The sequence below is a fragment of the Electrophorus electricus genome, chromosome 23 (assembly GCF_013358815.1).
Source record: "Electrophorus electricus isolate fEleEle1 chromosome 23, fEleEle1.pri, whole genome shotgun sequence".
NCBI classification, from domain to species: domain Eukaryota; kingdom Metazoa; phylum Chordata; class Actinopteri; order Gymnotiformes; family Gymnotidae; genus Electrophorus; species Electrophorus electricus.
The window spans coordinates 8,996,661-9,022,000 of record NC_049557.1 but is presented as its reverse complement, the minus strand read 5'-3'; the positions used below and the strand labels follow the sequence as shown (position 1 = coordinate 9,022,000).

The following is a 25,340-nucleotide window of genomic DNA, read 5'->3' as shown; positions in this document are numbered from 1 at the left end:
GAGGACTGTCTGCAGGGATTGGTAGGTTTCAGTAGCGGTTATGGCGAGACAACAGTGAAACGTGAACGGCAGAGCTGGTGGCACGATCTGACCAGATAACTAACGAATTTCAAGGGTTTTTAAAGGGGAAAAATAACAACTGAGTTTTATACTGACCAGCTATCGCCAGATTAGATATCTCTGACCGAGGGCCACTTTTATTCATTTATTTAAAAATAGCTTCTTCTGCCACCCCATAATATACACATTCCACTGTGAGTTTATAAGATGGTGTTTATTTTTTGTTTCCTTATCCATTGGCCCCCCCTCCTCCCTTTAGAGGACTATCATCACGATATCCGCTCACATTTCACTGGACTATTAAGGCAGAGTTCTAGAGACCTATGAAATGCAGGTGTGGGGTGTAGGGTGTAGCCATTAGGGTGGTGCTGCACATTCATGCTAGAACATTACAGAAGAAGGGAATCAGCTCTTAAGATATAAGGGGGGGGGGGAACAGGTTTTTAAAGCTTTTGTGTTTCTCGGTTCTGCTTTTCCAAAGTCACGTGATCAGTCAGAAGGTTAAGCCAGATGTTTTGTTCTATTTTTCCAGTAGTAGTATGTTCTTTTTGGCGAGAATTACTGATATTAATTAATTAAGGTGGCCGGTGATGGGTTCTGAGTGTGTTTGAATCTCAGCTCGCCTGTGACCACCGGCCAGAAATCCAGAGTGTGAGGACAGGACCAGAAAGTGTGTTAAATAATCATCCTTTGGGCAGTGTGGGCAGGCATTACGGTTACTGAATCCCATACGAGCAGTTTATTAGTCATCAAGTGTGTTCTGTGAAGGAATTTTTGCATGTAAGAAATATCACTGCATACGTTTCGTCAGTTGATGTCAGATTGTTGAACTTCAGTGTCTGCTGTCCTCTGCTCAGCTGGAAGTGACAGATGCTATAAGTTTGCATATTTGCGATAAGATATTTATTTTTCTGTTGTTTAAGGCAGGTGGCTGCAGATAGCACACGTTTTGATGTGAACTGTCTTCTTTATAGATTCTCTGTCATCTGTATTTTTCCTTAAGGGTATCGAAGGTATTGAGTGAGCCATTATTAAAAACATTATTAAACAGTTCTCTTTGGCTCTGTGCGGAAAAATGAAACACCATTTTTTGCTGATTAAAGACAGGACTGTTCCATATTGGAAGTATATCAGATGGGGAAAATGTGTAATTACCTGTTCTCTGCCAGGCAGTGACGGTGGGATTAATACTGTGGTGTTTATAGCAGTGATGTTCTATGCTTGTCTCCAACAGGAATGTTTTTAACTCTTGGGTTAATGAATCTTTTACCAAGGTGTGTTTGACTTGTTTAGCCAACGTCTGATATACAGTAACTTTTGTGACAAAAAATAATATTAGATATTTGGAGCCCCTAATTATCTAAGCTCTATAGCTCAAATTTCATTTGGAAAAAAAGAAACACTTAGTGTGTGCATACTGCTTAGAAGTAAAAAAACACAAAACAAAAAAAACACAGATGTATATCACATTTAGGCAAAACAAACAAACAAAAGAAGAGTACCCCCTCCACCCTGCAGTGACCGGAGCTTCTGCGCCTACTTAATGACACGCCATGCATCCAAGTCATGTGCTGAAGGCTGACGGCTACGTGGTGTTCACCTGAGCTTCAATGATCTTTTGTTTGGAGTCAACGATGGACTGCATTTCTGCATGGTCCTTCTTCAGCTCCTCCTCCACGGACATTAACCTGCAACGGCCCGGAGTGAAACGCTTTACTCAACAGCTGTCCCAGATGGGAGAGGAAGCCAAGGCAAATTCATGTAACACAGTCTTAACTGATCAAACTTTAATACCAGAAGCTTTAATTAGGCTGGGCTAGAAAACCAAAGCTCTCACGCTGATCTGAAGCTTGAGGCAAACTGCAGAATTTAACCACAATAATCTGATCCTGAATAATTTGATTTGGTCTAAGATGCTGGGTAGAGTCTCTGTGGACGCGTGGACCTTTTGAACAGGAAGTAGGAAAGACTTTACTTGCTGTGGGGCGTTCTGCTCTTCGCCTGTCTGTCTGAGCGGAGGAGGTGGAGGTGTGTGGCCGTGGGGCTAATGGTGGGCAGGGGAGGGGCTTGTTGCGTGTGTGTGTGTGTGTGTATGTGTGTGTGTGGGGGGGTAACGGCTGGGGGGTGTCGACCTTCACCTGGTGATGATGCTCTTCATCTGCAGTTCCTTGTCCTCCTGCTGCCGGCGCAGACGCTCCTCTGTGTCCTCCAGGCGCGCCTGGTACTCCAGGAGCATTTTGTGCATGTGATCATCCTGACCCTGCAGGCGCGTCTCGTACTCCTCCAGACGCTTCAGGGACAGACGCAGACGCTCCTGCAGCACAGTTATCTCCTGCTGATACTGTGGGAAGGGGGGAACGAGAGAGGGAGAGAGAGATAGAGAGACAAAAGGAGGAAGTGAGTGAGTAGTGCACACGTAGGGGAACCATAAGTCTGTGGACATAAAACTCCTGAATCAGGCCAAGATGTGGGACAGGACGAAACCACGGTAACGGAGGACATCAGGGACAGAGCCCCATTTCTGAAAGTTCCCAAAGTCATCTGGCCTCAAGGTCATTCACTTTAATAGAGCAAGACTGTAAACAGTCCCATTTGGAAAAAGCTACCTGTGAAAACCCCAACTTAGACTCTCGCAACCCTGGAGGTGGCATGGCAGAGCGCACACTAATCAGGCTCTGCTAGAGACAGGAAACTTTGTATTAACAGAGGAAAGACAGCAAAAACTGAAAGCGTAAACTGAAATGCCACGTGGTTTTAGAGTAAAAGTACATGTCTGTGTCAGTCTGAATGTCTGCTGTCGCCTCTGAGGTTGAGGACATGCACATAGTTGAGGTGGCCCACGTCACATACTACGTGGTGAGGAAGGTCTGGGGGACCAGGGTGGGCCATACTGGGCCTCAGCTCACATGAGTCTCTGGGCTGATGTACAGAAGCCCCAGTAAAACTGAGATTCTGTTCTTCCCAGGTACTCCCAACCTTTACCATGACCTCACTGTTTCCTTTGAGAACTCCCTGGTATCACTATCTGAAGCTGCCTGTAGCCTGGGCATAACTTTGGACAACCAGTTGTCGTTCTCAACTCATGTTTCTAATCTAACCCGGTTTTGCAGATTTCTCCTTTGTAACATACGAAGGATTCGGCCCTTTCTCTCACAGGGAGCTACCCAGGTGCTTGTGCAGTCTCTTGTGATCGCAAAGCTAGACTACTGCAACTCGCTACTTGCTGGTCTTCCTATAAGAGCCATCAAACCTATACAACTTGCCCAGAATGCAGCAGCACGACTGGCCTTCAATCTTCTGAAGTTCACACGTCACTCCACTGCTGCGCTCCCTTCATTGTCTTCCAGTAGCTGCATGCATCAGATTTAAAACCTTGATGCTTGCCTACAAAGCCAAAAATGGACCAGCCACTCCATACATGAGGTCAACGGTCAAGCCCGATCCGTATCTCGAGTACTTCAAACCTCAATTACGGCTCGGCTTGAAATACCTTGCTTCAGGTCTTATGGACGACAAGCATGGAGACTATTTTCTGTCCTGCTCCAAGATGGTGGAATGAATTCCCACTTGCTGTCTGGACAGCAGAGTCCCTTGCAGTCTTCAAATGCAGAGTGAAGACCCATCTATTTTTGGAATATTTAAAGGACAACTGGCACTGCTCCCAGTATTGACTGATTAAATTAGTACTTATTGTAGGGTTTTGTTTATTACACTGATGTTGTCTAGCAAACTCTAGCACTTGTTGTTTATTACTTATCATTGTCTAAGATAGACAATGAAGATTATATATTTTGTACTTCTAGGCATCAGCACTGATCCCTGTATTCTACAGTAATCTAGATAATTGGTATGTTTAATTGTAACCTACTGTACCGTACTAGGATGTATTCTATGAGTAAATGACAAAGCACTGGATAAGCGCGTCTGCTAAATGCCGTAAATGTGAATGGGCCGGAGTCCCTGGGCCTCTAGCCGTCTGGAACAGCCCTGTTCTTAGCAGACCCACTTAGTTTTCATCCGTCTCTGTCTCTCTCTCTCTCTCTCTCTCTCTCTCTCTCTCTCTCTCTCTCTCTCTCTCTCTCTCTCTCTCTCTCTCTCTCTCTCTCTCTCTCTCTCTCTCTCTCTCTCTCTCTCTCTCTCTCTCTCTCTCTCTCTCTCTCTCTCTCTCTCTCTCTCTCTCTCTCTCTCTCTCTCCTCCCCAATGTCACGGTTGGCTCCTCCTGGTGTCCTATCTCTGTGCTAGCCCTGTCTGCTGTCTTTGTTCTTCTTCGCTTCTTGGTTCCATTTGTTCCACCCCTTGTTTGAGTTTCTCTGCCTTTCATTAGTTACACCTGTTATTATTTCTCCCTGCTAGTGTATATAAACCCTGTGTTTGCTGTATCTCATTGTTACTGTATATAAACCCTGTGTTTGCTGTTTCTCCTAATTAGTGTATATAAACCCTGTGTTTGCTGTATCTCATTGTTAGTGTATATAAACCCTGTGTTTGCTGTTTCTCCTAGTTAGTGTATATAAACCCTGTGTTTGCTGTATCTCATTGTTAGTGTATATAAACCCTGTGTTTGCTGTATCTCATTGTTAGTGTATATAAACCCTGTGTTTGCTGTGTCTCCTAGTTAGTGTATATAAACCCTGTGTTTGCTGTATCTCATTGTTAGTGTATATAAACCCAGTGTTTGCTGTGTCTCCTAGTTAGTGTATATAAACCCTGTGTTTGCTGTATCTCATTGTTAGTGTATATAAACCCTGTGTTTGCTGTGTCTCCTAGTTAGTGTATATAAACCCTGTGTTTGCTGTGTCTCCTTGTTAGTGTATATAAACCCTGTGTTTCCTATGTCTCCTAGTTAGTGTATATAAACCCTGTGTTTGCTGTGTCTCCTTGTTAGTGTATATAAACCCTATGTTTGCTATGTCTCTTTGTTAGTGTATATAAACCCTGTGTTTGCTGTGTCTCCTTATTAGTGTATGTTAACCCTGTGTTTGCTGTGTCTCCTTGCTGTCATTGTTAGTCCAAACCTCTGTTTGCCATAGCCTGCCTTGTGCTTTTCTTAGCCTATGTCGTTTTCTACTCTTTTTGCCTGTGTTTATTGTTCTGACCTTTGTCATGTTCTCTGTTCTAGCCCGTGTTCTGTGTTGTATGTTTCTATTTTTCCCTGATTTTTGTATCCTGGACCTCTCCGTGTTGGCTCACTAACCCTGGACCGTTCTATCCTATTTTCTGTCCTGGCTCCAAGATGGTGGAATGAAGTCTCGCTTGCTGTCCAGACAGCAGAGTCCCTTGCAGTCTTCAAACGCAGACTGAAGACCCATCTATTTGCAGAATATTTAAAGGACAACTGACACTGCTCCCTTATTGACTGACTAATTTAGTACTTATTGTAGGGCACCGTTTTTTAACAAACTCTAGCACTTATTGTTTATAGCATTTCATTGTTTAAGATAGACCTTATGTATTTTGCACTTCTAGGTATCAGCATTCATCCCTGCATTCTACAGTATTCTAGTTCATTGGTATGTTTGATTCTAACCTACTATACTGTACTAGGATATATTCTATGAGTAAATGACAAAGCACTTTTGTAAGTCGCTCTGGATAAGAGCGTCTGCTAAATGCCGTAAATGTAAATGTAAATGTATCCTCCCTGATTTGGGATCTGCCAAATCTCGCTCTTCTCAGCGTTTCCATTTGTCTTGTGTTCGCTGCACGTTTCACTCTGACTGAAGAGGCACAGTGGGGGAATCAAAATTCCGGTCTGCTCCATCTCTGCTGGTCCTCCCGTTCTTTGCGTTCCTCCTCTAAACGAGGTCTGTCTGTCTTCAAGTCCTAAACTCCCTACCCTTTTAAATTCCCGCGTGTGCTCAGGACGGGTAAACCGGCTAATGCCAGGGCTCTGAAGCCTTTGTGCTATTTCTGACAATAAAATAAACATTCAGAAACCCGCTGGTGTAGTGAACACAAATCCGCTCTAGCTGACATCAGCACTGCCTTGTGTGATGTCTTTTGCTCACATCACACACTGACACACAGAGTTCCGTGGCAAGACTGACTTTGCATCCTGTAAGATTTAGCGAGTTCAGTGTCGCAAGTGTGACGGGACATGACGGGACAATGTATCGTGCACGTCCAGCTGACATGGCGGCTGGCCAAAGATTAGTCGTGTTAAACGAGTGGTGAAGGTGGCATGAGGCCACGCCCCCTTGTCTCCAGCACTGACTACATGGTCTGCTCACAGCTGTTTGGCACAGGAACAGGAAGTGACTGCATATGATCTAGCACAGCTGACAGGAAGTGACTGCATATGAGCTAGCACCACTGACAAGAAGTGACTGCATATGATCTAGCACAGCTGACAGGAAGTGACTGCATATGATCTAGCACAGCTGACAGGAAGTGACTGCATATGATCTAGCACAGCTGACAGGAAGTGACTGCATATGAGCTAGCACCGCTGACAGGAAGTGACTGCATATGATCTAGCACAGCTGACAGGAAGTGACTGCATATGATCTAGCACAGCTGACAGGAAGTGACTGCATATGAGCTAGCACCGCTGACAGGAAGTGACTGCATATGATCTAGCACAGCTGACAGGAAGTGACTGCATATGATCTAGCACAGCTGACAGGAAGGGACTGCATATGAGCTAGCACCGCTGACAGGAAGTGACTGCATATGATCTAGCACAGCTGACAGGAAGGGACTGCATATGATCTAGCACAGCTGACAGGAAGTGACTGCATATGAGCTAGCACCGCTGACAGGAAGTGACTGCATATGATCTAGCACAGCTGACAGGAAGTGACTGCATATGATCTAGCACCGCTGACAGGAAGTGACTGCATATGATCTAGCACCGCTGACAGGAAGTGACTGCATATGAGCTAGCACCGCTGACAGGAAGTGACTGCATATGATCTAGCACAGCTGACAGGAAGTGACTGCATATGATCTAGCACAGCTGACAGGAAGGGACTGCATATGAGCTAGCACCGCTGACAGGAAGGGACTGCATATGAGCTAGCACCGCTGACAGGAAGGGACTGCATATTAGCTAGCACCGCTGACAGGAAGGGACTGCATATTAGCTAGCACCGCTGACAGGAAGGGACTGCATATGAGCTAGCACCGCTGACAGGAAGGGACTGCATATGAGCTAGCACCGCTGACAGGAAGGGACTGCATATTAGCTAGCACCGCTGACAGGAAGGGACTGCATATGAGCTAGCACAGCTGACAGGAAGGGACTGCATATGAGCTAGCACCGCTGACAGGAAGTGACTGCATATGAGCTAGCACCGCTGACAGGAAGGGACTGCATATGAGCTAGCACAGCTGACAGGAAGGGACTGCATATGAGCTAGCACCGCTGACAGGAAGGGACTGCATATGATCTAGCACAGCTGACAGGAAGGGACTGCATATGAGCTAGCACCGCTGACAGGAAGTGACTGCATATGATCTAGCACAGCTGACAGGAAGTGACTGCATATGATCTAGCACAGCTGACAGGAAGGGACTGCATATGATCTAGCACAGCTGACAGGAAGTGACTGCATATGAGCTAGCACAGCTGACAGGAAGGGACTGCATATGAGCTAGCACCGCTGACAGGAAGGGACTGCATATGAGCTAGCACCGCTGACAGGAAGGGACTGCATATGATCTAGCACAGCTGACAGGAAGGGACTGCATATGAGCTAGCACCGCTGACAGGAAGTGACTGCATATGAGCTAGCACCGCTGACAGGAAGGGACTGCATATGAGCTAGCACCGCTGCGGTTTACGGCACACTGCTGTTTGCTCCCCTGATGGCACTGTGGTGTTTCACCTCCACGAGCGTGCTGAAGTTTTACCTTCTCGGCCTGCGTGAGCTCCTCCTTGGCTGGGAGGTCCTCCCTGTGTTTGGAATCTGGGTCACTTCCCTCCTGCTCCAGATACTGCACATTCATATTTAGCAACCAGGCAGCGGTGCGGTCCAGGGCAACGGGATTCACTGGGGATGGGGCCTGGTTGAATCCCATACACCCCCCCCCCCCCCCACACACACACACACGCGTCAGCTAGCTGGCAGAGGACAAGAGTATCATAATTTGATGAGTAAACAGTAAACAGTAAACGTAAACAGTAAAATATTTGGAGGGAAACAAGAAAATACCAGGCATTTTCAATCTTTTTTCAATTTTTTTGGGGTGTGGGTTACAAAGGGCATTCAAATGACGCGGCACTACACTTTGATCGTTTACGAGTCTCCACTAGGAATAAGCTGGATAGGGTTATATTTTGGACTGTTCTCTCAAGCTACAGTGAGGCCAAGCACGAACCCTGCAGAACTTATCCGCCTCACTGCACTACCACTGCACTACTTGTGTGATTAACATTTTGCTTGTTTGCTTTCTTTAACTACTTGGCGCAGCTCTCTGGCACGTCCATGCGGACACTGGTCCACGTGTAGCAGGCTGAGATATCGGATGTCACCTTAAAAACTTCTCAAGGTGACGAGAGCCCTCTGAGCCAGCTGGGAAATGACTGATACATTTTTAAAGATGATTCATTTCGTTGGTGCCGAGACGAACGGTTTGGACAGTCATTTAATCACAAGGCCGGGGGTTGTGCTGGAGTGTCTGGGTGGTGGGCGGGGTCTATGCTGGAGCACAGAGCTCCACCGAGCACAGCCGTGACGGGAATAGTCCACTGAACACGGCCGTGACGGGAATAGTCCACCGAACACGGCCGTGAGGGGAATAGTCCACCGAACACGGCCGTGAGGGGAATAGTCCACCGAACACGGCCGTGAGGGGAATAGTCCACCGAACACGGCCGTGAGGGGAATAGTCCACCGAACACGGCCGTGACGGGAATAGTCCACCGAACACGGCCGTGACGGGAATAGTCCACCGAACACGGCCGTGACGGGAATAGTCCACCGAACACGGCGGTGACGGGAATAGTCCACCGAACACGGCCGTGAGGGGAATAGTCCACCGAACACGGCCGTGACGGGAATAGTCCACCGAACACGGCCGTGAGGGGAATAGTCCACCGAACACGGCCGTGACGGGAATAGTCCACCGAACACGGCCGTGACGGGAATAGTCCACCGAACACGGCCGTGAGGGGAATAGTCCACCGAACACGGCCGTGACGGGAATAGTCCACCGAACACGGCCGTGACGGGAATAGTCCACCGAACACGGCCGTGACGGGAATAGTCCACCGAACACGGCCGTGACGGGAATAGTCCACTGAACACGGCCGTGACGGGAATAGTCCAGAGCCCTACATGACTTCTATAATGTTCTATAAAAACATTTGTAAAGCCCAAACCCAACAGGGCTGTCGGATCAGAAGGCAAGTGGGCAGCGAGCAGCATCTGGAACCAGAAGCTTTCAGCCATTATACTGTGAAGGGCGGAAACCGCCTTCCTGAAGGTGGGAGAAACGCGCCGAGGCCACACTGCACTTGTAACTTTCACCACTACAATGCACTTTTCCCCTTTCAATCCTTAATGTATTCTGTCTTTTTCATCTTTTATCTCGACACTTTACATTTTTAATTTCAACTCCTAGTCCTTACATTTTTCAGCTCCTAGTTTATTTTTGATCTTAAAGTAATTTATTCTATTTGAATCAATTCCTTTTTCAATTTTTATCTTTTCCCATTTAAATCAGCAATTTTATTTTTTAATTTTTTGCAAAACCCTTCCTGAGGTGACAGATCTTGGGATATAATTAGCTCGGCTGGTATTTAATTCTTGATGAAGCACCAAAGTGCTCCATAGCTGAACCTTACACAAGTCTGAAGCACTGTAATGTTGAGTACACCTTCTCAAACTGGCACAAAGAGCCGACATGAGTGGTAACACCATCTAGCAAGTTATGATTTAGCAAACTATCCATATTTAACCAATATGTCTAAACCTTAAAGCAATAAATTAAAGAAAAAAAGTCTTTGCGCAGTTTTGCAAATAGTCCGAGCTTACGGTGTGGGTTCTAGCACTGGAACGTGATGCTCTCGGGTGTGACATCGGGGGAAGGGTGCGGTCACCTGTTTGTGCAGCGTGCGTGGTTTCGTCTCAGGACTGTCTCCTTTGGACGAGGAGGACTGCTGTCTCAGCCGGGCGCCGCTGCTGGGCCAGTCAGGCGATGACGAGGACATCATGCCCCCGCTGGAGGGTCGCGGGTAGGGGGCGGCATTGAGCATGCTGGGAGGAGTGCGCCCTCTGGTGACGGCGGGCGGCGGCTGGTCGATCCGCCGCTGGGGGCCAGCGCTGTTCTGCCTGGGAACGTTAGACTGCTGCTGGGGCTCGGTGAGTGACAGTTGCCGGCGCGCAAACTCCCCCGAGCGCCGGGTGAGCTCGTCGCCGCTGCTCCCACCGCTGCTTGCTCCTGCTCCTCCACCCTGGGCAGTGGACAGGTGCTTGGGCCCCGCGGTTGCCGCGTCCTCTACATTGCCCTGTGAGCTGACCGAACTGTGACACTCGGAGCCCGAGTCAGTGGCCGGGGCGGGGGCGGGGGCGGGGGCGGGGGTGGGGGTGGGGGTCGTGGTGGGGGTACGAGGAGACATGGCCAAGCCTGCTGCCATCTGGTACACGGGGTTCTGGAAGGAGAGAGGTGCTAGGAGCTGAAGCCGGCCCGGGGCATTCTCTGTGCTCGGTGTGGCGGGCGTCTGGCCCGTCTTCCTCGGGGCGGGCCCCGCGAGCGCCGACCCTTTGAGCGTGCGGCCGTTCCACGCGCCGGCCCCCTGACCGTCAGGGGCGGGGTCGCTGGATGAGGTGCTCGGGCCCCCCTCCAGGCCACGGGTGTCCTGCAAGTCCACCATGGACAGGCTCTTGCTGCCATTGGGGATCTGCACGTCCGGCTCGTTAGCCTCCGAGTAACTGGAGCTGCGTGCCGGTGAGGGCTGGATCATGGAGTTTCTCGTCACAAAAAACAGGTCCTTGTTCTCAGGGGTGGGAGAGGGCAACCTGGTGAAATCCACGAGCCTGCAGATCCAGGATGCAGACAGAAGGCGCAAACCCAAAAACCAGGACATGACACACCGTCTGATGCAAACACCACCACTTACCTGCCTGAACGCATGAATTAGCAAACACAAGCAGATGGTGAAAGGAAAACCTTTATACCACAGACGACACTAAAGCAAACCGAGGGACTGTTCTTCACCTAGCATCTGCTTCCCGTGTTGCTAAAACCGAATATCACTGCAAGTGCATTACATCACCATAAACAAACTCTCAGCGTTTGGGTACGGAGCAGCGGCAGAGTCTGTGCGGCGTGAAACGTGTCATGGCATCTTTAGGCTATCTCTGAGCTCAGTGGCCAATTCGCCGGGCGAGCCCTGCCACCTGCCCTGTATGCAAATGACCCCTCTACTCCACCCGGGGTTTTCTTGGCACAACATGGAGGTGTTATGACTATCTCCCATTTCAGCTTCTCCCACCGTCTCCACCAGCAGAGTTATGGAGGCGTGCCGACTGCAGATTGTGCGGAGTAATCAGTCTTTCGCAGGGCGCGGGGGCAATATCGGCCACTCTCCAAACAGCAAGTTATCGCACTCAATAATGAAGCCCTACAGTTCCTGTAGAACACTGCTCGGGGGCTGCCATGATAAGAGAGATCCTTTGTAGTCTCATAAAGTTATAATTAAATAATAAAAGTTGTAATTCTTCCCCACCACTGCTCTCTGAGTGCACAGATTAATTTCCATAATGCGGTGCGCAAAAGAGCTTAAAAAAAAAAAACACTTCAGGTTTCCTTCATTTCACACTCCATGGTGCACACTCAATCTTGCTTTACATAACCTGTGTGCTCAAACCACACTCAAATCAAACCCCGCACACTCAAACCAATTAGTTCACGAGGGATCCTTCATTTCTATGATCAAGCCAGTTGTGTATTTACTAAGCTGTATATACACATGGTGTTGTATTGTACGCTTAACTGTAACAACTGTGAATGTGTGAATCACAGTTTTAATGGGGTTAAAATAATGGCCAATAAAATGTAATTGTGAAGGTCGACTTCCTCCTCTTGGTCAGTATTTTAATCATGTGGCCCAGATGCGTAGCTACCAGTTAAAAAGTAAGTCAATTTAATGGCCTAGAAAGAGACTTGCTGAGCAGTGCATTCCCAGGAAATCTCAAGCTCCCAACGTAAATACAGACTATTACCACCTAAAACCCCCTTTTCCCTAAGAGTGTTAAGATAATAACACGTGCAATAAGCAATTTAGCTTGAACATCATTCCAAACCAGTGTCTCGCATTACCCTGTGGGTTTGTGCTGGACGGCAGGACCGGCGTTAGCCCGTTTGGCTTGCGCGGAACGACGGTTCTCGCCTTACCCCGTGAGCTCGGTGTCCATGACAAGCTTCTGGAGGCCCGTGGAGGTGCTACAGCTGGGCAGAACGGGCGAGGCCACGCGCTCAGTGGGCGACGACATGGACGCCCCGCCAGGATTGTTCAGGGCCAGGCTCACGTCCCGCAGGATGCGCACCAGGGGCCCCAGCTTGGCGGCTGCGCTCTGGACACGGTTGGGGGGAGGGGGGCGTAAGTGGTCGCGGCAGTGTCCTGCTACCACAGACTGCAGCAGTGCGAGACCAGTCCACCAGGACATGGGACGCAAACACTAATGCTAATGTGTTCAGCATTCAGTCACACATACATGGTGGACTTTTTCCCCCCCATGAAATTGTGTGTTAAAGCGTATACCTGAAGCAAACCCAGACAGATTAAGATGTATTTTAATAAAGCTTACTTTATGTGAGACGCGTTCGATGGCTTACAGAGGCTAAAATCTAAATTTCTGTCCTGACTGTGTCTGATTAAGCAGTGTGTGTCGTGATAAAGGCCTTCTCTGTGGTTTAACCCAAGTGATCTACACCAAAGAGAAGGAGTCAATACCTTCATGAAAGACAAAACTGAACAGACAGCTGAGAAACTATGGGCACAGGCTGCCTCTTGCTCTGGGTCAAGTCGATCTGCAGGGCAGACTAAGTAGTGCACTACAGGATTTAAACTCTACTTTTTTTATATAAATTGGACACAACCAACCTTGTTTACTTATTTCTTTTTTTTTAATCGCACAACCACCCACCTATATCTACCCACACCCACGCAAGCCCCCTGCCCCCACCTGGTCAAGCTGAGCCACGGCTTCGGACAGTAAGGAGTGGAGCGTGGAAAGCTCGCGGCCCAGGTCGATGTAGCCCTCGAAGCCGGCCGTGTTGGAGATGGTCTCCGGGTTGGAGATCTCCAGCAGGAAGCGCTGCATGTTGGTCCACTCGTGCTCCAGGAACTGGTTCATGAAGGACATGTACTCCTCCTTACTGCCAAACCTACACGCGACAGGGTCAACAGGGGCTCAGAACGCCGCGGCCTTTACGCCCCACATCCCCGGCTGCTCCCCCCCACTCACTTGGTGAAGTTGGCGAGGTTCTGTGTGACCTTGGCGATGAGCGTGAGCGTGCGCGCCGTGCGGTCGTCCGGGTACTCCTGCATGAGCTGGAAGAGAGACGGTGACATGATGGCGGGGCACAGGAAGCGCAGGAACAGTGAGGCGCTGATCAGACGCTCGCTGATGTCGGGCCGGCCGCGGCTGCCGCACTCCTGCCGCCAGGAGGCGAAGACCTCCTTCAGCTCACGTGGGAACACGCTGCGGGACAGGGAGCACGGCACACGTGAGCGCAGACACGATGTACGAAAGAGTGCAGCCAGCCGCTGGATTGGCAAGTGGCTTTCCATTAATTTTGTCAAAGGCATCAAAGGTAGTACTGAACACCCCCTAAACACTTACTACCGCCCACTGTCAGCAGTGGTTTGGTAATAGACTGAGGCATCTGAACAGACTTCTGTTTTGTGCTTTTTTAAAAAAAAAAGAAGTTATTTAAAAAAAGAAAGTTTATCCTGAAGATGGAAGGCAGCGACCTGTTAGGACCTAGAAGTGGAAACTAGACATCCCCCTCACTGGCAGGAGAAAGTGAATTCCTCGACAGAATGGAAGGGCAGCAGAGGGACGTCCTGAGCCGCGCACGTGCGGTGTGTGTGGCGCGTGTGGTGTTTGAGGACTGGGGCAACAGCCGCTTCCCGAGCAGCAGGGATGAAGAGTTCTCACTCCACTTTTTGTCTTTTTAGACTTTGAGCCTGTCATGGGGGTACTGCCAGGACTGCTAAGTAAGCATGGCAAATAGCTTGTACTCACAAAACACACACACACACACACACACACACACACACAAATCCAATGAGACAAACAAATCTTCTCTGGAAAGTTGTACTCTCCCGCTGCATACGACTCTCCCTCTCTCTCTCCAACCAGGTCCAGCCACAGACCGAGCCACGTGGACCTCCTGCCCAGCTGGACACGGCTGTGTGGACATGGAACGCGCAGGTGACAGATGACACTGGTGCTAACTCGGAGTAGGGGGACAGAGCCAGCTCAGCCACTCAGCCAGCAATCACACAGATGCTGACGCGTCTCATTGCAGTTAAACAAACGATGGCCTCCCGGTACCCTGTCCGCGAGGGCTGAGCGGTACTCTGCTTTCCTCATGTCCTCTGCTGCCAGCTATTGTTTGGTGTCTGTACGTGTAGTGTGTGCCTGTGTGAGAGTAATGCATGTATCTATGTGTAGCATATGTGTGTATCTATATAGGGGTGTGGGGGGTGGTGTGCATGGTCCAGCAGACAGGCTGCAGTAAGCGGTAAGCGGGCCCTTTACCAGTAGGAGTTGATGATCTTGCAGAAGGCCAGCTCACAGCACATCTTCAGGTTGCCCTGGTGCTCTGCCAGGTCGCTGGAGGAGCACCTGGATGGATCCACTTCACAGTTCTCATCTGACTCATACAGGGCTTTGATGAACTCACCTGGGAGGAACATACACACAAACACCTGCATCTCATACCGCAGGTACTGACCTACTGGGCGGAAATTCAAGGTCCTGGGCAAGCAGTCTTGCATTTTCCAGGACACTATATATTACCCAGCATAATATCGTATATAATATCCAACATAATAATGTGTACAATACCCAACATAATAAAGAATGCTTTATAAAGTTTGCTTTTTTATTCTTTATAAGGCCTGCTTTTTTACACAGTGGGTTTTGAATGAGTGGGGAATTGTGATCATATTCTTTTGGTGTGTGAAGAAATGTGTCTATGAAGAGAGAAGATGAAAAGGGTTCCAGTGAGACACACAGCCCGGGCCTGGATGCTAAGATCTGTTCTCTCTCACCAGACTGCCGCTGTGATGCTAGCAAGGCTAGTCAGCCTTCAAGGAATGACTGATCTCTTTAATAATTAAATAAAGCTTTGAACATGGGCACTTACAGAAGAAGAAAAGAAAAAAAAAGAACGCAACACAAAACCAAATGAATTATTGATGCGTATATACTCTGGACTGCACAACTGCTTCACTGGAGAGGCACAACGACGTTACTCTGGTTTGAAAATCGCGAGGAACACTCTCAACAAATCACTCTCGTACATGCTTCCATTAGAGATTTCTTTAATCCCAGAGGCTGAATGGAAGGAGGAGCCATCCCGGCACTCGGGTGTGCCGGGGCCCTTTCGTGGGTGCTGCAGGCGCTACTCACCCAAGGCATCCTGGAGGTACTTCTGGCCCACCAGTTTGAGATACTCCTCGATGGCTTTGGTCGCCAGTGTGTTCTCCCGAAAGAGGAGATGCTCGTTGTCCCCACAGCGATCCACCTCGGACATCATCAGGTCCGTCAGGAAGTCCTGTACGGGAATCAACAAAAGGTCTGTTTGCGTAATCGCTCTTCCAAACACAAAACAGACACTTAACTGTGGTGTAACTTGGAAGGTGCAACATTTAATGCTGAACTTCCTAACAAACGGTAGATGCCCGAATTAGCTTAGGCTGAGTGAGAGGGCTTCTGTTAGCTTATGAAAACGCGACAACATGCTCCGCTACTGTTTAAAACCTCATATTCCTTCAAGGGGCACTATGTGGCCCCGCCTTATAGTTGCTAAAATTATTAATGTGTCTTGGACCTTAAGCTATATGTTAATTTTATGAGATCAGACAGGGGAGGTCTGTTGTAGGGCTTCGTAAGCCTGTAAGAACCCTGCAGAATGACTGACAGGCTGAGGCATGCCGGTCAAGCCTGCGTGTTCCGGGTCACTGGAGGTGTTTCGGATTTGTAAAGTCACTGTGGTAAAATGGGGAACTTCATACAGGTTAGCATCAAATCGTACAGACATACTTAAAACACCACCCCAGAAACATTGCTATTTTGTCAGTAGTGGGTGTTTATAGTGTGTGAAAGTATGTATGTGTGTGTGTGTATGTGTGTGTGTGTGTGTGTGTGTGTGTGTGCGTGTGTGTGTGTGTGTTGGGGGGCAAACTGGTTGCTAATACTCAAGAGCTGCCCATTGTCTGACTTCAATCACCTTCCTTTGTTATCTCAGTCCTTTGTTATTAAATGCTACAGCATTATATTGTGTAAAAACAGGCAAAATAACAATAACGCTAAAAATAATAACACCACCAACAACGACAACTATTATAATTATTAGTAATAATAATTCATGCTCTGTGAACAATGGCAACAACACCAGGTCCTACTTGCTTCCTATATGGTGGTGTCATTATTAGCCCGCAGTAGCTTAAACTAGGAAGGCGCAGTGCGCTTGTGAGCGCCTGGAGCAGGCAGGCGTGCCGTAGAGCCGAGTATCAGACTCACAGCAGGTCTAACAGCCGTTCTGAGCTGGGCATAGGGACAGCTGGAGGCATGAGTCACTCCCGGTGATGGTGTATTGATTGGAGACTAATGGAAGGCCTTGTTGTCTGATCAGTCGCTCGCTCGCTCTCTCTCTCTCTCTCTCTCTCTCTCTCTCATCCCCTTCTCCCTGCCGCCTCTCCCTCATTCTCTGTCTTGTTTTCTCCCTCTCTTCCTCCTGTGCTGGCTTGGCCCCAGGGTGGGGGTGGGGGGCGTGTAATCAGTTCCAGCTCAGTGGCGCCTCTCATCTGCGGCGCGGAGCGCCTCGGCAAGTAAACATGCCACACGCTGCATCTCGCACGCCCTGTCACAAGGTTTGATCCGCGCTCTGCGGTCCGACCCGCACGCCACGGTCCGGTCCACGCGGAGCAGCAAGAAGGGCTGAAAGAGGGAGGCAGGCTTCAGGACAGTCCGACCAGCGCAGGACAGCGAACAGGGCCCGAGCAATACGGGATGGACAAGGTATCTGCTAATGAAACATCTCCAGCACACGCCTGCCGTTTTAAAAGAGGTCACTCTGTATTTCGTCACAAGATCATCTATATCATACTCGCTTAAATTGGCTTTTCTGAGGGGAAGGAAAAGGAGATTTAAACATAATATCCCAGAACTCTAATACAGGCTGAAAGCAAAACTTGATCTCTTACCCTGCTTTAGCCAAACCCGATTAATTCATCTGTGTACAGACTTAATCTACTCCAAGTGAAGATTTTTGTGATGCAACCTCACGCCAATCCCCAATTCCTGCAAACATTCCAGCTCTTGCCCAGATCCAGCCCAGATCCAGGCCGAAGCAGAACACCCGAACATGGCATCAGGATTACGGATTATCATGTCGATCTGCCCTGAACACTGCGGTGCTTTTAAGGGACCTGGCCAGTCTATAGTGGCCATATACAGGGAGGCAGCGTGGACGCTGGACCACAGCCCGGCCGGACTAAAGCTTCCGGACCCGCTGAACTTTCTGCATGTTAAACATGGCCAGTTTTGGCTTGTTATTAGTGATGTTGGACGTGACGAAAGCAAACAGGGATAGTTATCGCAGTACAACCTGGCCCAGGCTAAGAAAAGGCTTTCACTAGAACTGCTGCTCTGAACACAACCACTGAGCCGGTTACTGGGTGGGCATGTTGTCACATTATGGTAATGGGGTTTGTTTTAAATTCACGTGTTAACACTTCATATGAACTACTGGCTGTAATAAATTGAGAGCCTAAGTGATGCACCCGTGTGGAGAGTGTAAGTGAGAAACCACAGGACCTCGTCAGTAAACAAACACCAAAACAGTAGTGAATCCCATTAAGACTCAACACTGGAAAACCATCAAGATAATCTATCTAGACTTGTTTAAGTCCTCCATTTGTTTTTATCTATTAACACATACAACTGAAATTAAGTGAGGGGAAAGAGTGGGCGGGGCATTGACACTGTCTGGAGGTCTGTGGAGGTCTGTGGTGGTCTGCGGCAGTGTGTGGAGGTCTGTGGTGGTATGCGGCAGTGTGTGGAGGTCTGTGGTGGTCTGCGGCAGTGTGTGGAGGTCTGTGGTGGTCTGTGGCAGTGTGTGGAGCTCTGTGGTGGTATGTGGTAGTGTGTGGAGCTCTGTGGTGGTATGTGGCAGTGTGTGGAGGTCTGTGGTGGTCTGTGGCAGTGTGTGGAGGTCTGTGGTGGTTTGTGGCAGTGTGTGGAGGTCTGTGGTGGTCTGTGGCAGTGTGTGGAGGTCTGTGGTGGTCTGCGGCAGTGTGTGGAGGTCTGTGGTGGTTTGTGGCAGTGTGTGGAGGTTTGTGGTGGTCTGTGGTGGTCTGCCGCAGTCTGTGGAGATCTGCGGAGGTCTGCAGCAGTCTGGAGGTTTGCGGTGGTCTCCAGAGGTCTGTGGAGATCTGAGGAGGTCTGAGGGGATAAGCTCCTCCAGAGCAGCACTGAATGGTCTCAATCCAGACTTACACTGGCAAGAAGAGCCTCTGTAGTAGGGATATGTGAGCTTGTGTGTGTGCGTGGGAGGGGGGGTTAAAAAAAAGCCCCAGACCCTACTCTAGGAATTCAACTAATGACTCCAGTCCCTTCAGACACAGGCCTGCTGAAAAAAAACTGCACAGGCATACACACACACACACACACACGCTCATCCATACCCCATCGCTCCTGTGTGACTCTGGGTGAGATCCCTGCAGCAGCAGCTGCATGAATAACAGCTCATTAGCCTGAGGCCAAGGATCTGACCTATGACCCCTCCCCCAGGAACATCCCAGCACACTCCATCAGGGCCCAGCTCCTGCCGCACCACGACAGCCAGCCCCCCGACATGATCAATACCCACTCCACCAACACAATAGTTGCTTAATCCTGTGCCAGAGTTGTCTGTCTTGTAATTGGTTTTAGATTCATGGTATTGATGTCCTGAGGTATGAGCGGTCGCGGTCAGTGAAGAGTAATGGTGGGAGGTCTCTGTGTGCTTCACACATAAAGGCCATCAATCTCATCATGGGACAAACCGTCCAACGCATAGCGTGTCATATCTGCACCTCAGAAGCAGTGAGAGCCCTCGGCATAGGGGCAGTGGGCGGATACGCAGCGCGAGTGTACTGGGTCGGGTTCTGCTTGTACGTGTGTACCTGCCTTCGTTCGGAAGCGCATTCCTGACAAGATTCCTGACAACAGGAAGGCAGTACTGGGCACGTGCGGAAGGGAAGCTTCCCTGGGGGAGCGCATTTACAGTAACCAGGCAACCACTCGCCAGCTCCAAGCTCCCCTGTTGAGACACGGCGGTCTCACGACATGCTCGCCAACCAGTTTGGCACGAGAGAGTTGGAGCGCTTAATGACACCCGGATTATCCAGCACCGGTCCAGGCCGAGGCCACCACTGATCTCTGACCCACTCCGGAATCATCCAAGTTCTGTGCAAACTCAGGCCAGTAAAGACAGGCTATGAGCAAGGCCAGAGAACAACTGGACCAAAACCCTAAAAGACCGCACGGTCACTTGTGGAAACACATTACCTAAACTATACAAACCTTAAATTAGAAACGTCTTAGATTAGGACCAAAAGGTGCCCGAGTCGATAATCTTTATGAATTTAAATGTTTCAGAAGAAACCTGCAGGTTAATTGATTCACTCCATAATTTTAGTGTTACCAGGTTCAAACAGAACCCTCAGGTAGACTGCAGTTGTACAACACCACACCGGCATGCAAACTAATTCTAACACCTCCAGATTTGGTTCCTGCTCAAATATCTGGCTACACCAACCATACCAAAATCAGAGTTACCAGAAACATCAGTTGTTATATTATTTTGTCTTATGCCGTTATAGTACATTCTATCCTTATATTGTGAAAAATTATATATATTTTCTCCAAATTATAATTACAGTATAATGTTAAACAACAAAACACTTGCTTGCAGTAAAAACAAAATGCATAATCCCTTACAGTGTTGCTAACGCTGTCACGTTTTTTCTCATGACGGATCACAGTGCCACACCCGCTTCTACAGCCTGACAGTTCCTGCAGATCTATTACTCCAGACGTAACGTTTCACGTGTCAGAGAGGCGCGGCGATGGTTCCCGGCTTTCAACGATCGATACAGAGAGATGAGTGACTTGAAGGGGGGTGCGCGCCTCTCTGGACTCGCGTCCTCTCGGCCCGACCCGAATTATGGTGCCGATCGGAGCCGAGTGTTCTACCCACGCTGGGAGTAATGAAGCATAGTAAGAACAGGAACACACCGGCCTCCCGCAGTCTGGTGAGGAGAGGAGGGCTACTGATTCTACTGATTCTACTGATTCATTTTTAAATGGCTGGACACCAGTAGACTCGCAATGAAGACTCTGGCGAGGTATACACTTTTAGGAGAGGCTGAAACATCTCACTGAGCAACTAAAACTCACGAGGAGAAGTCTGCCTTGCAGCTCTAACAGGCCGTGGCTGTCTTCCAGGAGCTTTCCCATTCAAACGGCCCAGTTTAGCATCCGAAATAACTTCAGACAAAACCCCCAGCAAAAAGCCACGCCACTACACTGGCACGCTTCGTCACGCAAACACCCGCAGTAAGGAAATAAACAGATAAATAAACAAACCCATATATAAACAAACACTGAGTCATGCCCACGCAGAGTGGCGCCCGCCGTTGCCGTGAAGATCCCGGCGGGGCCCCCGCGAGCAGCCGAGGGGATCCCGGCTCTCCCCCGGAGCTCTCGGGACTCCTACCTTGGCCTTGCCGGTGCTCTGCAGGATGTGCACGAGGGCGGCGGCCATCTCTTCCTTGCTCTTGACACTGAGCGCCGGCTCCAGCACGGAGCACAGCAGCATGTAGTTGTTGGTGATGTACTCTGCAAACTCCTTGTACAGCTCCATGGGCAGGATGCTCATGCTCTGGTAGCGGCACTTCATGCGCACCGCAGGCGCCGGGCCCTTGCCCTTGCTGGGGTTGGGCGTGCTGAGAGCGTACCACTTCTCCACGAACTGGCGGCCCGTGACAGCAGCAACGGGCATGCTCACCAGCCCCACGTAGTTGTTTTTGTCTTTCTTCTTCTTCTTGTCCGTCTCCTTGTAGATGTGCACGGTGACGCTCTTGACAGACGGCAGGTTGTTGAACTCAAAGTGCTCGCCCCAGAAGACGTTGTCCGTTTTCAACTTGCAGGTAGTCCGTGCGTAGAGGGCGTCGTCGAGACACAGTTCACAGAAGTACTTTTTCTTGGCGGGAAAGTCCTTGCCTTCGATAATCCAACATTTAAGCATGTTTTCCACCCGACGACTGTTGTCCTGGGGAGAGGGAAAGCTGTTATGAGCATTCCGATCAGTGCTAACATTACGAGGGCTTGGCCCAACACAGCTGACATGATGAATCTGATACAAAATTCCATTCAGCACTTCCTATGACTCACCAAGTACAGCGTTTGGCCAACAATCTATAGACACACACACACGAAGACGAAAGAAGCTACCAGCCCCAAACTGCTTTACCTTGTTGGGGTGCACAGCTCTCCTTAGGTTCTCCATCCATTTCTCCCTCTCTGCGGCTGACCGGCAAGAGAAACATTTGCTTCCTGTCGATGTGGTCACCTGTAACACAGCAGACACGAGGAGGAGTGCATGAGGAAGGGCGCCACCCAGAAGACGGCAGCAGGAGGCATTAGGCGCGTCGGGGGAGCTGCCAGTTCACAGTGGGCACTCTGCTCCCTATACAGGGGAGCGTCTATGCCAGCCGAGAGCAATCTCAATCAGACAAATAACAGATCTCCAATATCCTGGCCAGACAGAGTCCCATTAAATGCACTTATCTAATGCAATCGCAGGGGGAGAGAGAGCGAGAGAGAGAGAGAAGGCGCATAACAATGGAGCAATCATGGCTGAAGCCTTTGTCAAGCATCCTTTACAGATTGTCAGGGGGTGGGGGTGTTTTCCCAAGTCGTCCAGTGGCTTGGAGGGGGTGTTGGGGGCGCTGTGCAGATGAAAACATGTACAGGTGTTTAGTACGGAGAGAAGGGCGCGGTGCACGGCCCAAATCCTGCCCCACGGTTAAAGTGCTTTGGATACGTTCTGTTTTAATACTGCCGTAGGGGAGTTCCTCGAATGTTTACGACACAGCTGGGTCAAGGGACATAAAAATAAAGCCTGGAGTATTTCAACAAATGCTATGAGATACGCATTACTATTAAGGCAGTAAGACAGAGACTGTGAAACACTATTATTTTTAGTAAGACTGATTTACAAGAATATCACGAATTATTTTCGACACAAGGGCTTGTTTTGTTTGCATGCAGGCAATGGCTTAACCACAATATTGTATATTTTAATGACAATATTGTTATATATTAAATTGTACCATATCATATGTTTGAAACTTTATAAACACACTGCATACAGTCATAGTCATTATTGTATCCTGACCAAGCAAACGTGATAAACATATTAGACACATTAACATTAGAATCAGAGCTAAATATTCACTATAATTCAATTTGATTACATTATGTATGTCCATATACAGACAAGGGCTACAGGACAAACTAAGTAAACAAGTCCACCCAAAAGACTGCTATCTACAACAGCACTCTGGCCCTTCCTGGAGATCTTTTCCTCTCTCCACCCCTCTGTGCTTCCCTCCCTCTCTCTGTGCGTCGCTGCGCGGCCAACCGAGCTGCCACACAGGAAGTCTCCACCTGCACTGCGGGGCGGATGCTGCCAGATGTTAGCCAGGCTGGGTCGCCCCTACCCCTCACACCCCTGGTTATTTATTACTGACTGCCTGTTTGCCTTTGTAAGCACTGGAGGGTGCAGACCGAGTGCAGCAGTGTGCAGGCTAGCTTACAGGTCAGAGGCAAAGCTTGCTGCTTGTTTATGACAGCGCATGGTCATGGGATACCGCAGACCAGAGATCAGCTCCTGTTCGCCTGCGATGGACCAGAACGTTCCGCGCCGTCCGATGCGGCCAGATTACCGATGAGGACCTCACATAATGCTGGACGAAGCTGGGATGGGAAAGGTTGGAGGTCAGCGGGCGGACTGACCTCGAAGCAGAAGTCCTGTCCCAGGATGCTGCTGTGCACGGGTTTGATCATCACCTCCTCCTCCATGCTGAGGTCCAGGGCCTCGACTGCACTGCTGGGACTGAGCAACGACTCGTGAGAGCGCGACTCCTTCAGCCTCGGCATCAGATGGGATCTGAGGGAGGGGAGCAGAGATGGGAGGGGAGGGGAGGAAGATTAGGGGTGTGCCGAGGCCTGTATTTGTCATCGTTTACCTCGTGTTCTGCTGTGTTTGCTGTTGGAAGAAAAACATGTTGGGAGGCTACTGCACTCATTCATGTTAACATGAAACAGCAGTAGAGCAGATGGCCAAGACAGCCACTAAAAACTAAGAAATCTTGGGTTCAGGCTTGACGTTACAGGCTTGACCGCATCACGCTACAGGCTTGACCACACCACGCTACAGGCTTGACCACATCATGTTACATGTTTGACCACATCACGCCAAGGCTTGACCACAGCACGCTACAACCTTGACCACATCACGCTACAGCCTTGACAACTTGTTACAGCCTTGACCACATCATGTTACATGTTTGACAACATCACGCCAAGGCTTGACCGCACCACGCTACAGGCTTGACCACATCATATTACAAACTTGACAACTTGTTACAGGCTTGACAACCTCACAGTATGGGGGTGAAAGCAAGGCATGAATCAGAAAAAAAACCACCATGGTCAATGATAACATAACAGCACAGCGCTCCTCATTACATGGTTAAGCCAGGACGGGCATGCTGCTGAACACAGAGTGGGTGCTCACTTCTGCACAGTGCGATCAATACAGAGATTAAGCAATGCCCCTGCCGAGAGGTGGGCTTAGACCCGCTACCACCCACCTCACCAGGAAGGAAGAGACGTCTGACGTCCGGTCTGAGGGCAAAGCGTCTCAGCAATATCCTGCACCAGGGGAGTGCCAAGCTCTGTGGGATAGTGAGGTCATCTCCCCCCATTATTGCGCAACGCAACCGGCAGCAAAGGGAAAAAAACAGCACGACAAAAAACCCAGACCGGAGTCTCATTCCACTACGAGCCTTCAGATATGGAGACGTGATGGCAGGCATCGGAGGTGAAACTGCCTCCAGGTCTTCGGCAGCCGAGGCAAGGCCACGGAATTGAAATTAAATCCTGGCAGACCAAATTATGGACTATGAAATTTCATCCCTGGTTAAAATTGTCCCAGGAAAAGAAACATTCTTAACAATGAGCAGGGTAGGGCTTTGCTGAGCAAAGCTGAGACTGAAATATTTAAGAAAACATGATGGGTTTGGTGTCCCTGCTCCGGCGGGTCTGCAGACGCGACCCCTGCCAACCTCAAACAGCCCTGGACCAACGATAAAACCACTTTCCCTCAAAGCCGTCGAACAGACGATGATTTTAAGATACACGTGTCTTAAAAGCACAACTTATCATTACACGGATACGTAATTCACACTGCGGACTCCACATCTCAGTTCCTGTAGCATGTGAGTGAATGACACACAACTCATGACAGCCAGCCAGCCAGCACTAAAAATCACTGCTTTCTTTGGCAGTCTCGTCAAGGGAGATTGCGCGCTAGCTCAGATACTGTGCTGTCCTTAAACTAAAGCAGGAACGCATGCTGACTCCAGAGAAATGCGCAGTGCAGCCATAAAACAGGGAGCCAGCCATTAGCCTTGCACAGCGGTTCTGCAGATCCGCTCTGATGTGAAATGGAGCCAGCCCACAGCGACGTGGGCCCGCACCCACGCAGAAGGAGCCGGACGCACCTCTGAGACTGAGCACGGAAGGGCGGTATTCTGGCATGCGGTACAACACGCACGGTGTAGCGCCTGTCGACTGAAACCGTGTAACATCAAGGCGAGGACAAGCGTGGATAATGCAATATATTCAACCTCGCCCCTCCCCCACCCTTACTGAAAGGTCAGCCGCAACCTGCCACGGTGACAGAGCCCCGGCAGCCGAGGAAAACGGCTCACGGGGAGGTGTTGGAGCAGCTGTGGTTACACACGTTTACCCTCCCCATA

The 25,340-nt window shown here is 49.5% G+C and overlaps 1 protein-coding gene across 5 annotated transcripts in view; it reads right to left on the bottom strand.

Moving 5' to 3' along the window:
* The window catches only part of dab2ipa (DAB2 interacting protein a), a 71,502-nt gene that overhangs the window by 1,530 nt on the left and 44,632 nt on the right, over positions 1-25,340 (bottom strand). For 4 of the 5 annotated variants that reach the window (XM_035521837.1, XM_035521839.1, XM_035521836.1 and 1 more), the window contains 12 exons: positions 23,311-23,464; positions 21,764-21,862; positions 21,008-21,562; positions 15,655-15,799; positions 14,779-14,923; positions 13,477-13,713; positions 13,195-13,396; positions 12,404-12,582; positions 10,107-11,043; positions 7,916-8,068; positions 2,199-2,401; positions 1,661-1,748 (listed from right to left, as the gene is read on the bottom strand). In XM_035521837.1, coding sequence (XP_035377730.1) covers positions 1,661-1,748; positions 2,199-2,401; positions 7,916-8,068; positions 10,107-11,043; positions 12,404-12,582; positions 13,195-13,396; positions 13,477-13,713; positions 14,779-14,923; positions 15,655-15,799; positions 21,008-21,562; positions 21,764-21,862; positions 23,311-23,464 — 3,097 coding nt within the window. Of the gene's footprint in view, positions 1-619; positions 918-1,660; positions 1,749-2,198; positions 2,402-7,915; positions 8,069-10,106; positions 11,044-12,403; positions 12,583-13,194; positions 13,397-13,476; positions 13,714-14,778; positions 14,924-15,654; positions 15,800-21,007; positions 21,563-21,763; positions 21,863-23,310; positions 23,465-25,340 lie in introns of those variants that run through there. The other variant, XM_035521838.1, reaches the window with a different exon arrangement.